The sequence below is a fragment of the Ornithodoros turicata genome, chromosome 8, assembly GCF_037126465.1.
Source record: "Ornithodoros turicata isolate Travis chromosome 8, ASM3712646v1, whole genome shotgun sequence".
NCBI classification, from domain to species: Eukaryota; Metazoa; Arthropoda; class Arachnida; order Ixodida; family Argasidae; genus Ornithodoros; species Ornithodoros turicata.
The window spans coordinates 5,775,381-5,789,895 of record NC_088208.1 but is presented as its reverse complement, the minus strand read 5'-3'; the positions used below and the strand labels follow the sequence as shown (position 1 = coordinate 5,789,895).

Here is a 14,515-nt window from a genome sequence, read left to right as displayed (position 1 = left end):
CAGTGGTGACTTAGCTCACAGTGACGGGAGGAATCACGTGTTACGTGACCTTCTGACGCCATCCGCTCAAACGTTGCCTGTCTGCGTACTGCTGATGAGGCCCAAGAAGGCCGAAACAGCTGTCCAGTACTGGCATGGCGACGTTTGACTTACAAACATATGCTATACATGCAGCCAAAGAGCCCCGGCTATTTTTTTTCCTAGTATACTTCACCGGCTTTGCACTGGGCTTTCAGTTCTGACTTAGCTCACCCTGACGGGATGAATCACGTGTTACGTGACCTTCTGACGCCATCCGCTTAAACGTTGCCTGCCTGCGTACTGCCGATGAGGCCCGAGAAGGCCGAAACAGCTGTCCAGCACTGGCATGGCGACGTTTGGCTTACAAACATATGCTATACGTGCAGCCAAAGCGCTCCGGCTATTTTTTTCCTAGCATACTTAACTGGCTTTGCACTGGGCTTTCAGTGGTGACTTAGCGCACCCTGACGGGAGGAATCACGTGTTACGTGACCTTCTGACGCCATCCGCTTAAAAGGTTGCCTGCCTGCGTACTGCTGATGAGGCACAAGAAGGCCGAAACAGCCGTCCAGTACTGGCATGGCGACGTTTGACTTACAAATATATGCTATACGTGCAGCCAAAGAGCTCCGGCTATTTTTTTTTCCTAGTATACTTCACTGGCTTTGCACTGGGCTTTCAGTGGTGACTTAGCTCACCCGGACGGGAGGAATCACGTGTTACGTGACCTTCTGACGCCATCCGCTTAAAGGTTACCTGCCTGCGTACTGCTGATGGGGCACAAGAAGGCCGAAACTGCTGTCCAGTACTGGCATGGCGACGTTTGATTTACAAATATATGCTATACGTGCAGCCAAAGAGCTCCGGCTATTTTTTTTCCTACTATACTTCACTGGCTTTGTACTGGGCTTTCAGTGGTGACTTAGCTCGCCCTGACAGGAAGAATCACGTATTACGTGACCTTCTGACGCCATCCGTCATGTATGTCATCCGGTGTACGTCTTGTGCTCCGTCTTTTACGGTCTGCGAGGCCTACCTCAGGAAAAATGATGGAACATCCTCGGAAACTCCCTGATCCTGGAGGCACAGAAAATGACATCCCTAAGTTACAAGCAAAACAAGGTACGTCGAACGTGCTCCTCGGCGTGCTTCTACGGCTAATTTTCAGTCTCAGGAAAGGGTGTCTGTGTCCCGCTTTCCTCCGAAGGACCAATTCCTCAGTGTTCGTTCACCACTGGTGGTGTCTATAGATGATCTCTCCGAGGCGTCTTTGACATCGTTGGCTTTGGAAGGCCCTTCGATTTGAACGATTCCCATTGAACTACTTGGCAGGGTGTCGAACCGAAACGTTTTTCGTTCCGGTTTTCGTTCCGGTTACATCATAAACGATCCGGTACCGGTTCTGCTCCGGAGTAAAAAAATAACGGTTCATACCGGTTTTTAACCGGTTCCGCTTCTGCTGGAAATGCTCATCCCCACAAAAAAAATCAATGTTGCAAAATGTAAACCCGTTTATTCAGCATACATGGTATTTAATATTAATAGACAGCTGTGAAATTGGTAGCTCCTGGTTCCTGTAGGTTACTGTCTGTTCAAAGGCTTTCTCATTTCTTGAAGCGCATGCTACAAACTGACTTGTTTGTCGTGATGTCACACATAAAGTACTTTCTTGCTGGGTTTGAGCGATGACGTCCCATCCGAATGTCTGTTGCTACTGTCTAGCCAGCGAGCATCACCGCACGAGTACGACGCAAATCGAGGAACACCTTCACTCACAAACGCGCTCGACGGCTCCGTTTTATTTTCTTGGTGTCCTGTTCACAAAACAGTTGCCACTTTGCACGGGCTTGCCCTCGCGTATACGTAAATGTATTCAACTTAGCTGCTCTCAGACAAGGGACGCGTTGCGCGACATTACCGATAAAGAAGCTGTTATGCAGCCCCCTTGTTGTTTAGTTGAGGAGAGTTTGGGGGGATCAAATTAAAACGAACACTACGGCACATTGCTAGATAGTCCCATGTACCTCGAAGTCTGTGTGCGTGCGCGAACGATAAACCATTACAAAGGGAGCCTAAGGGTCATACTATACCGACATACATTCCATCGTAACCGTAACCCTCGTATAGTATCCATGACATGACTTCAGAGCACACGACGTCTCATTCGCCTGTCCGTAGTCCAAACCGGCGAAGTTTTTTCTTGGACCGAAAACCGTTAAATTATTTTTCGGTTTCCCTCCTGAGCGAAAAAAATGTATACGGTTTCGATTCCGTTCCGGTTCGCACCAAAATAGCGTTTTTTTTTTGGTTTTCGGTTCCGGTTTTCGGTTCGCTCCGACACCCTGCTACTTGGACCCAGGATGTAACCGTCACCGCCTTGATGATGTCTTTGGGTCTAATTCTTAAACGACCCTTGACTCTACCCTCCACTTCAGACCGGTTTTGTGCTTCAAAAACTGGCCTTAACTCGAAAGGTCCTCAGAGCGGAGGAACTCCTTCGCCCCCTTTCCTCGAATACTGCACGGTAGGGCCAGTGTTTACTGTTTCCTTAGAGTACAATGGCGCATCATGTAGAGGAGCGCTTCTTTCCTCCACTCACTGGAGTGGAGGACCGTTCAAGAATACGGCCGTTTGTTCTTATCGGATGAGCCCCTATATTCAAGCATCCAGCAAGCACGGCAATATTATTGACATTGAACATGTCCATTATGAAGACAAAAAAGGTCGCGGTGTTATCCTAACAGGAACACGTCTTGTCAAAATGGAGATATCAGAAATTTCCCCACCGCCTAATTATCTTCGTGTGCGTGAGCACCTGTTATGTTGCAACTATCCCGGAGTACGCCGAGTGTGCCGACGTTGCAAGTTGGAGGGCCATATCAGGGTGAATTGTACCACCCGTTTCCTTCGGACGTTGGTCTACGTTTGGTCATACCGTGACCGAGCGCAGCTCGTGGTGCAGACGCTGTCGTGCGGTGCATCCTCCATGGGGAATTTTCGGGCCCTCGATCTTATGCAGTCCTGGCGAGTGACTTTCAACCCATACAAGCTCAGAACATCCAAACTACGAATGCGGTTGCTGATCAGCTGCGAGACATTCAAGAGGACGGCGCAGTGCAAGAACTCGAGAACGTCAGGTCCACATACGAACCTCATGACACTGGCGTTAATGTGAAGGAAGCTCAAACACCATCGGAAGAGCCCCCGCATCCACCTGAGGTCATCATTCCACCGATAGGTGAAACGTCTGCTCCTCCAGAGTCTAAAAGCGATGACGAGACACTCTCTGACTAAGGGTTAGCACTTATCACATGCGGAAAACTCAGTAGCGCAGACAACGATGAAGATGTTGACATAGGTATGGATACAAATCACCAGCGAAGCATTTCGGCGCAACCTGCATCGAATGATCCATTCGCACGTACGAAGAACAGTCGTGCGCATACCCACACCACCAGCTCAAACAGTGACGACCAACCGACGGTGCGGAAAAAGTCGAAGTTTGTGTTGTGCAAGGAACTTTTTGGTACGGACAGCGACGAGTCGCTCGATAGTCTTCTGTAGTGTAGATGTAAGCATTTAATGACATTTCAGTTCCTCTTGGTTTTGCTTTTCAGTATAAGTATGCATTTGAATATATTAACGTTCAACGTTAGGGGATTTCATGATCCCTCGAAGGAGTTGACTGTTATCGACTTTGCTCGACGTAAGAAATGCGATGTTCTGTTGTTACAAGACGCCCACTTTTATTCTGGTGTTGAAGTTAACCGATTCAAGCGCACATTCGGGCTTCCTTGCTTTTTCAGCCTTGGAGAACCCCATCTAAAGGAGTCGGCATAGTTGTGTTTAACCGGGCGGTTTTAAATATATTTACGCGTTCCATGATGTACATGGGCGTGTGATGTATATATATTTTTCCATAGGCTCACTTGAATTTGGTGTGGTGAATATTTACGCACCTGTTTTGTCAGCCGAACGTACACAATTCTTTCTTTCGCTCGACGCTTTTCTGTACACGTCTCGACATGTGATTCTAGTCGGTGACCTTAATTGCGTGGAGTCACCGATGTGGGACACAGCAAGGCCTGATCGCCGCGCGAACTCGTCTCGTGCTGTCACAAGTCTGTCCAACTTAGTTCGGCAGTATGATTTAATTGATGCCTGGCCTACTCTGCATCCTTCTATGTGCGGCATGACATGGCATAGGTCTACTTCGGCATCGCGACCGTTTTTGCCTGAGTTCAGTGCTCAGACCTCAGCATTCGCGATGAGAAGTGCTCAACTTGCCGCTTCCTCATCTCTCTGATCATTCCCCCGTGCTCCTGACACTTGAAGTCCCTGGTAACATTCACAAGTCTACCCCACGCTGGCGACTGGACACTACATTGCTGGCCTCACCAGATGTGAGACAGATGATAGCTGATTTCCTCAAAGTCCATCTTGACGGAAGTCAGGCGTCACTATCGCATTGGCTGCGCTTAAAACTTGAGCTACAAAGACTCTTCATTCATTGGGGCAAAGTACATGCTCGAGAACGTACTGCACAACTTAACTACCTCGCCGAGAAAGCCCTGGTGGTAAGGCGTGGTGCTCCTTTGACTCCTGTTATGACAGAGAATCTTCGTACGTTTTTTGAAACACCCTGTATACAGGGGGTTTGAAAAAACGTGTCATTCGGACTTTATAAAAAAACGGGGTGACGGAAAAATACGGGGTCAACGGCAAGTCCTCCTCTCCACGAATCTTTGCGTCTGATTTCGTGCGCCGTTGAGTACCCGAAACTTTGAAGCCTCAATTTCGGGACTTTTTTTGGACAGTTCCATTTGCAATATCGAGCGGATTTCCTGGTGGATCTGACTAGGTTCGCTTCGGGCTCTCTAATTCTGTAAAAAAAACAACAAAAAAAAACACACGCTAGGTTGACTTGGGAAATTTTGGAGTTCAATTAAAGAAATTCAATTTATTTTAATTAAAATCAAATTAAAATATTTTTGCAACATGGCGAATTCAGTTGCCACACAAATGCCGTTTGCCCCGTATTTTTCCGTCCCCCGTTTTTTTTATAAAGTCCGAATGACACGTTTTTGGAAACACCCTGTATATATTATCCGACAGGCTGTCGCCCTTGTGGCGGCCTCAGATGTCAAATCTGCAAGCTAATGCAAAGTACCCAGATTGTCAAAAGTACAAATTCCAATTTTTTCATCAAAATTAACGGAGATTTAAACTGTAGTTCCTCTAACATCATCTACGTCATTCAGTGTAAAGCATGTGAATGCCAGTATGTGGGACAAACTGAAACATCCTTCCGAATCAGGTTTAGTAACCAGAGATCAGACGTTTGCAAGAAGCCGAAGCTTCCTGTTTCCCGCCATTTCAAACCGCCCGGACACACAATAAGTGACATCTCTCTTTTTATTCTTGAATCAAATTTCAATTCTGACAGATGCAGGGAGCAACGCGAGAGTCATATTTGATTTATAAGTTTAAATCTACAATCAATCAAGATCCCGGTGTACTGTCAGCAGTTAGAAATTTAAACAATTAGGTATCATCCCTCTCGCCCTGTTCTTCTTCTCTTTCAGATATGGCCGGAGGACATCCCCGCACTACGAACAATGCTACGGAAAAACCCGATAGATGACTTCGCCTTACATGGACTATTCGTGAAGCAACAGGGCCACGAGAACAACAACGCCCCAAACGACGACTTCGCGAGGAGGCCACCTAAGGCTCCCAAACATGTGCGATGACCTAAACCCAAGATAATGATTTCATCACGGACGACGCCTTTGGGAGAAAGACGATGATCTCCAGCTCTGACTTCAGAAGAACCCGGAACGTCAGCGCAGTGACACCACACCGGACAGCGACAAACGACCCTTCCAGAACGTGACTCATCGACGAACGCCAGGTGGCGCGAATACGCAAGATTACGTCAGCAAGCTGAATCCATAAAGGTCGTGGACAGCCGTGTTGCCTCTTGTGTCCAGAAGAACGAGGAGCTTCCCTCCGAAACGTCGACTCTTCCCCATTTCCGAAATAATGTTTTAATTACATAAAATAAACCTTTCTATTCTATTAACACCTCAAATCCGTCGCTGTGTCCCCTTCCCTTCCGCTCACACACACACATATACAGGGTGTTTCAAAAAACGTGTCATTCGGACTTTATAAAAAAACGGGGCGACGGAAAAATACGGGGTAAACTGCACGCGGGCGGCAACTGAATTTGCCACCTTGAAAAAATATTTTCATTTGATTTTAATTCAAATATATTGAATTTCTTTAATTGAACTCCAAAATTTCCCAAGTCAACCTAGCGTTTTTTTTTTTTACAGTTTAAATTTTTTACAGATCCACTAAGAAATCCGCTCGATATTGCAAATGGAACTGCCCAAAAAAAGTCCCAAAATTGAAGCTTCAAAGTTTCGGGTATTCAACGGCGCACCAAATCAGACACAGATATTCGTGGAGAGGAGGACTGCTCCTGCCCCCATGAAAGATAGAAGGTCGAAAAAGCACAGGGCGGGAAAAAAGGGGCGGAATCATTTTTGTTTGCCGCTTATCAACGTATGGTGGAATGTCACCTGCCTTGTTATCTGCGCGTCTTGTGCTGCGCGCCGGTCCGGCGATAAACTGTTCTAGCTTCATGGGGGCAGCAACATGTCCTGCCCTCCGCGCATTTTTCCGACTGATTTGGTGCGCTGTTGAATACCCGAAACTCTGAAGCCTCAATTTCGGGACTTTTTTTGGGCAGTTCCATTTGCAATATCGAGCGGATTTCTTAGTGGATCCGACTAAGTTCGCTACGGGCTCTCTAATTCTGTAAAAAAAAAACAAAAAAAACGTGAGGTTGACTTAGGAAAATTTGGAGTTCAATTAAAGAAATTCAATTTATTTTAATTAAAATCAAATGAAAATATTTTTTCAAGGTGGCAAATTCAGTTGCCACACAAATGCCGTTTACCACGTATTTTTCCGTCGCCCTGTTTTTTTATAAAGTCCGAATGACACGTTTTTTGAAACACCCTGTATATACAAGGGGTGTCCAAGTGAACAGCGCTTTGGAAGCGTTTCTTACCCACCTCAAATATTACATGGTAGCCCTCTTTTCGTCGGATTTTCTGCAACTCACGGAACACTTCGTCCTGTTTAGGCCATCCGAAGTGTGGTTCCATTGCGTTCTCTTCTTGGTAAGACTTGGATGAGAAGTACGTAGTTGAGCCTCGTGCTCGACCAATTGATCCGTTCAGAATGAAACAGCTAGCTGGCGAACAATGTCCCGCCATTGCAGAATAAAACCAAACCCTTATTTCATCACATTGCATTGAATTGGAGTAACAGTTGCTACGCAACCTGGGAGGAAAGTTGGTGAAATGATCATCTATAAACGCCCACATTGAATCAGACGCAAGCCACAACGTTATGAAAGGGTCCCATTGTACTTCAGCTGACGAAAGATTTAAGGTAGCTTTATGCAGTAGAGCCACTGAAAAGCTACTGTGTGTGGCAGTAGGCCTCAGAGCAGACGTGACTTGTGTGAAGAGTATGAATATAGCACAGCGAGCAAAAACATGTGGGCACAAAGTACATTGTCTATAACTGTTCAGTGCAGCGGCGTAGCCAGAAGGGCGCTTTTGGGGTTCAAACTCCCCCCCCCCCCGAAACTGGTTCTTTAGTAGACCATTTGAGAGGGGGAAATCGAGGGCAAATCCTTCCTCTTTCCCATGTAAAGTCCGCGTAGAAGTCTCCCAAAATACTTTTCTGGCTACGCTGCTGGTTCGGTGGGCACAGGAGTGTCATTTCACGCCAAACGGCCCAATGGTCTTATACTGAATAACGCCTCCAAGACCACACGAATAATACAGACGAGAGCACAATGCCAAAGTGCAAATAGTTTACTTCACAGGAAATACCCAGTCAAATCGGCCCCTAGCGTTGCACACTAGTAGCATATGACCTGGGCGTATTATTGAGTGTGTCGCCGGGGCCAGCATGCTTCGTGAATATTTCGGGTCAAGATATCGAGCGCAACAGCTGCTCGGGATCGTTCCGAAGGGGTTTATTACACGCACCGAAGCTTCCAAGCCGCGCAACCCGCTGAGCGTGCTGCAAGACGTCGCATTTCCCCAATAGGGTTTATACACACGACGTCACGTGAGCGTGTCGTCTGCTCCGACGCCATATTGTGGTACTACCAGGGATAGGAACCGGAACTGAACCCGTACCGAAAACAAAAAAAAAAACGTTATTCTCTCACGAACCCGAACCGGACCAAACCCGAAAAATTTAGTTTGCTTGTCCTGAACCGAACCGGAAACGAATCGAAAAATATTCATACGGTTACCGGTTGGGAATCTGTTCAGAGGTGAAATAATAGTTCTACCAACCGACTTTTTTTTTACTCACCTGAAACGGTTACCTCACACCTTTCTCTTACAACAGCTTACGGTGAGCGTAAGCTCGCTTTCATGTAGCAAAATTACTGCCTATGAACCGGTTAAACCAGGCCCGAAAAAAGTAACGGTTCCAATCCCTGTAATTATGTCCCGACCGCTGAGCGATTTTTTCTCTGTGTCTGTGTGCGGGGGGGTTCTCTCTGAGCCGAACCCGGACCGAACCGATATACTTGAACCGGTACAAGCTGATAATTTCGGTTCAGCGGAGCTACACCCGAACCGAACCAATATGAAAATGAAAAAAACAATGGCTAGGAAGCAAGCGAGCTGGTGAAGATGATGCATAATGTAAAAACCCCGAGACTAGGGAACACGAAGGGACAGACACAACACGAAGTCTCACGAGACTTCGTGTTGTGTCTGTCCCTTCGTGTTCCCTAGTCTCGGGGTTTTTACATTATACGAACCAATATGCCTGAACCCGAACAGGACCGAAAAAAATACCGGTTCCGATCCGTGGGTACTACCGGACCGGACTATCTATGCGTGTTGACGGACGTTGGCGGACCGTCATTTTGCGTCGCTTCCTTCCACTTCATGCGCGACGAAAGTGCAGGCAAGAAATATACAGACAGTTTGGACGGTGACGATCTGTCCCATTATCGAGCGGAAAGAGAGGTTTATGCTTTGGCGTTGATCGCGTTGTATGCGTTGGCGTTGGGACGCTCTAAAGCGTGATGACTATTTGTCACTGTGCCCGCAGGTGGACCTTAATGATATCCACGAATACTTTGTGGTGAACAATAGCTTGATTTCAAGGCAAAGAAGGCACTGGAGGCATATATATATATATATTTTTACAAGTAAATGGGTGGAGAAACCCAAACTGAGAGAGATTCTTCTGCAGCTGTCAACCGTGGCTGGAATTGAGGTGCAAACTTCGATACCGGGTTCCTTCTTGCGATCAATGGGAAGGATCCAAAACATCCCAAGGTGGTACTCAGAAGAAGAACTACTAGAATATTTTCAGCCGTTCGGGGTTACGGCAGTACGACGGGAAATTGTCTATAAGAGAGAAGACGATGGGTCATCCACGCCCTACCATAAGTCAAGTGTCATCCTCACATTTGGTTCCGGTCAGGCCTTGCCGGAGGAAGTCAGCCTGGGATTTACGACGCATGTGGTAACAGAGTACGTGGCTCCTCCGATTCGATGTTTCCAGTGTCAGAGATCCGGCCATTATGCGAAGGATTGCAGGGGAACACATAAGTGTAAGATATGCGCAGGAGCGCACCACTTTAAAACCTGCACGGCGCGTCGTGAACCAAGGTGCGTTAACTGCGGAGAGAAACATACAGCGTCGTACGGAGCGTGTAGAGTTGCACGGGCAGCGGCGGCTACACACGCTCGGAGGGCTTTTACGGAAGCGACCAAAGCGACCAAAGTATTCACTCGTCCAAATGCTACCTACGTTAAGCAGCCACCAAGGGAGACTCCTCCTCGAGCAGAGGTGCACAAAAGCACACGTGACCAGAAACACACACGCCCTAAAGGAAAAAAAAACATTTGCTGAAGCTGCAGCGAAGGGGAAGAATACTCCAGAAGTGCCTTCTGAGCCTATAGCAACAGCCACGTCAGCGACTCCAGCTCGTGCACTCCAACAGGAACACGGCAAACAGAGCTCCCATCACACTGAGACGCAAGCGAATGTCAATCTTGAGATGCTCGTGCCATTGATCATTCTTGCTCTGCGCTCAATCTTGAAATCGATACCTGGAGCATCTAAACTTCCGGAGGTGCAAGCTCTGCTCTCCCTGGAGCCGATGCTGAACAAGCGTACCACACTGACCAGTAATGACCGATAGGTACAAACATACTACTGTATTTCACTGGAATATCAATGGCATGCGAACTAAATTAGGCGACTTTCGCAATTTTGTGTATAGGCACAATTTCCCTGTGTTGGCTATCAGCGAGCATCGTATGAATCCTTCTTTCCGGCTTTCAAACTACGTTACGTACGTCTCTGCCTCGACGACAGGGTCCAGCCGGGCTATGTTGTGTGTTAGAAAGGACATTCCTAGCAGCCTTTTGTGCACCTCTAGCGATGGGGGCTTCGAGTTTGTTGTCTGCAGTGTTCTCCTCCGCACACGAAGGATTGCTGTGGCTAGTGTATACATCGCCCCTTCTATTCGCATCCCGGAAGATGCTATGAGGGAGTTCTTCCAGCGACTTCCTTCCTGTTTTATCATATGCGGCGACTTCAACGCCCATGGCAACAGCTGGGGAAGTCAACATGCCGATTCAAGGGCGCGACTGATTGAACAATGTATTGAAGACTGCAGTGCTGTGGTGCTAAATGACGGCTCACGAACATATTTCCGGGGTCCCTCTTATTCAAGCTGCCTGGATATTACAGTCTGCTCTCCCGATCTGGTTTCTCGCATGCACGGGAGGACGGATTTAGATACACTAGCGATCACATACCTATACTCATCTCTTACTCCCCAATGGTTGCCGGATCACGACAAGAAAGAGTCACAGACTGGAAAGTATTCAAACGCAGGACAGAGGAACTTCTACAGAATGTCACCACTTTTGACGAATTCAACGAGGCGCTGTCATCTAGTATTGCAGCTGCAACAAAAAAGATATCGTGCCCGATCAAATATCGCAGCGTAGACGCCGAGTTCGAAAGGTTGCGGACAATACGTCGTCGGGCGGAAAGAAGACTGCGAAGATCGGGTTGCATTGGGGATTATCGCGAGCTTTGCAGGCTACGATCACTAATTCGCACTCATCTTCAACGTCTAGCCAAGCAGAGATGGAGAGCACTCTGTTCTACATTATCTCCATACACACCTACGGGACATGTCTGGCGGATCATCAAGGGCCTAAGCTCCCCGGTTGAACAAGTTAAGCCGTTTGGAGCACTAGCCGTTCATCAGGGCACGACCGAAAAATCTGTTGGGGAAGACTTTTGTAGGCTTTTTATTAGGCCCTCAGATGCGTCATGCACAACATCCCACAGGGACTCGGCACAAGCCGCGTATAGGGCGGTTGTTTTCACACAGCCAGCTGAAGACCCCTATATGGACAGTGACATCACGATACAGGAATTGGAGGCACGGGAACCACCTGTATCAGCTCCCAGGATGCAAGAAACGTTCCGCCACTACGTGCGGTTGGCAACGCGTCACCATCGCCATCCTCAGCTTCGAGCCATTATGAGTCGTCACCACTCTTCTTTTACCCAAGCTATCCAGACTCAACGTGGTCTTATTCCGAAACACAAGCCACATGCATTACCAGATATCCCAACATGGGTCTTGCAGCCTCCTGACGTAAGTACTAGTGTGCCTGGACTCCCGGGAAAGAAGGATATACCAACGCATGTTCTTCGTCAATTCAGTCTTGAGCTACTAAACAGCTCCGCAGGCAGGATGCAGACTTTCACGGATGCCTCTACGACATCATCCGGCTCCTCGTGTGCATTTGTTATCCCGGAGGCGAATATTGAGAGAGCGGTGCGGCTGTCTCACGTCACCTCTGCAACGGCCGCTGAACTTTATGGAGTCCTCTTGGCAATAAGTTTCATCAACTCACAATCTTCAGCTGCTCGCTGGACCATCTATAGCGACTCTAAATGTGCGTTACAGACCCTAGCTACCATGTTTACTACGGGATCTCTGGCGACAGCAGCACAAGATGTCTTACACGCACACCATGCAGCAGTTTTAAAAGGTCATGACATCCAAATGCAGTGGATGCCTAGCCACTGCGGCATTGCAGGTAACGAGGCTGTGGACGCTGCTGCACGCCGTGCTCTACAACTAAGGCGCGCCCAGGTGTTGCCCATTTATTTCACCAAGGGTGACGCGGGGCGAATGCTGAACGAGTTCAAACAACGAATGTGCAATACCTCCTGGTTAACAGGATCGGCTCGGGATTCGCTTCTGTACAAGGTCGACCCAGGGTTACGCTTTCGAGTACCACCTTCCTTTACGCGACAAACGACAACTGTCCTACATAGGCTACGGCTCAATGTACCGTACAGCGCACGTCTCCTCTTCAAAATCGGAAAGCGAGACTCTCCGAACTGTAGTCAGTGTGGCCTTGTAGAGGATGTAGAACACATCCTTCTCAGGTGTCAGAAGTACGTCGATGCTCGAAGGGCATTAGAGACAAGCCTCTCTCGTTTGGACTCCCGAGCCTTCGACATCACGAAACTATTAGGTCCTCCTTCGTCCGACAAGACGCTAAGGCACTTGAAGACTTTTTGCATGCAACCGGGCTTATGGACATCCTATGACACGGTGAATGTGTGATGTGTCCTGTGTGTGCACCCGGTGATTCCGCCACTTTACTCTCTTGGGCGCAGCTCTTGAACTTTTGACCTACATGTTGAACTCCATTATCATCTCTGTTCGTCTCTGGACATCACCCTTTTGCGTTTTCATCATCTCATCATCGGATTGAATTTTCTGTATTATGTGTACTGGGGTAGCCAGTTTGACTTCGTCGAAACTCACATCACATCGAGAGAGATTCAAGACGATCACGTGCTAGCGGTTTCACAGGTGAGAACCCTGATTTGGATCCTTCATATATGTCTCGTCGATTGGATTGCATTGGATTGAGGTTCTACTGGCTCATGAACAACTAAGGCTATAATGCGCCAACACTGTGAGATATGATCTATTTACCAGTTAAAAGAAAACGATCAATTTAAAACTGATATAAACATAAAAAAATGTACGCGATTTCAGATATCTCTCAGGTATCCAGTGTCCCTAAAAAACTTGTGAACACTGCTAAAACTGATAAGCCGCTCATCGCCCAGCAAAAGGGCTGGGTTAAGAGGAATTCTATACCTGTCAGAAAAATGAGTTTGGCGATGGTGTTCCTGGAGAGGGCAGCTGATGACAACGTGAAGGACAGACAGCTGCTCAGCACAGTGCCCACACTGAGATGGGTCCTTCTGGAGAATTAAAAAAAAAAACATGCGTGAGAAATGTATAGCCGATACGCAAACGAGACATGACTACTTCACAAAGCCTGTCTTTGAAAACTCCTGCAGGCTTGCCTACATTACACTTGATCAAGTGTAATTTATCCTTTGTCTGTGCGTCTCAGTCCTGTTGCCATTTTAAGTTAATTGCTCTACGCAAGGCAAACCTCAGACACTGAGCTGGTATGTCAAAGGGGGGGGGGGATACGTTTAATAGAGTGAAAAAAATGAAGAAAACGGAAATGTCAGCCAGGCTATTGCTAGCTTTCTATTCCGAAACAGAAATTGAAAAATAAAGAAAAATAAAGAAAAATAAAGAAAAATAAAGGAAATGAAAAATTAACAATAGGGGGTTATGTCAGCTCAGAGTGAGTTGGTAGCCGCTGTGTCTGCGAGCTCGTTACTCCCTATGTATTGGCATCGGAGCGGAAGACCAGCCACGTCATTCCGACGTGGCTGGGAACCCAGCAAAGTGCTAAGGTTTTTATTATGCGGCTAGATAGTTGTTTTGCTCGCAGAACGAGCAGGTTTTTTAGTGGTTGCAGGCTACATATAGCCTGCAAGCAACTAAGCGAATAAGTGTACCCAAGTGATGACCTGTTCGCAAGTCGTAGTACGTAATTAAGCGCTAAGATAATGCCATAGACTTCTGCGGTGAAAATGGAAGCTGTGTTTCCTAATCGGTGCGATCTGCAAGATGTGTCTGTAACCATTGCACATGAGACACCGGTGTCCGTTCTAGAGCCATCTGTGTAAAATGCGACATGGTCCCCAAAACCTTCTTTTATGGACAGAAACTCTAGCAGGAGTGCGGCTGTGGGGGTTTCGTGTTTCTTGTACTTCAATAAAGGTTCTTTGTGTTCGGGCAGTGGTTGCCACGTAGCAATCCTCCCACTAGTTCTATAAGCGTAGAATCGTACTCAGAAGAACTGTGTGCTTCAATTTCCTGCAGGATTCGCAAGTTCAAAGGAGGTGTAGATGACGGTTTGTTAAGAAATAACTGTTTGCAGCGTGTCTGAGTAACACAAGAGAGAGCTGGGTGCTGTGGATAACTTCGTACTTTTACCGCATATGTGGAGGC

At 47.4% G+C, this 14,515-nt stretch overlaps 1 protein-coding gene across 3 annotated transcripts in view; it reads right to left on the bottom strand.

Moving 5' to 3' along the window:
• LOC135365867 (uncharacterized) overlaps positions 1-7,291 on the bottom strand; it is a 107,468-nt gene extending 100,177 nt beyond the window's left edge. For all 3 annotated transcript variants that reach the window (XR_010413973.1, XR_010413974.1, XM_064598554.1), the window contains exon 1: positions 7,110-7,291. Coding sequence is in view for 1 of the 3 variants with exons in the window: in XM_064598554.1 (XP_064454624.1) it covers positions 7,110-7,202 (93 nt within the window). In the remaining 2 variants the exon portion in view is untranslated. The remainder of the gene's footprint in view (positions 1-7,109) is intronic.
• Between the last annotated feature and the right edge of the window lie 7,224 nt (positions 7,292-14,515).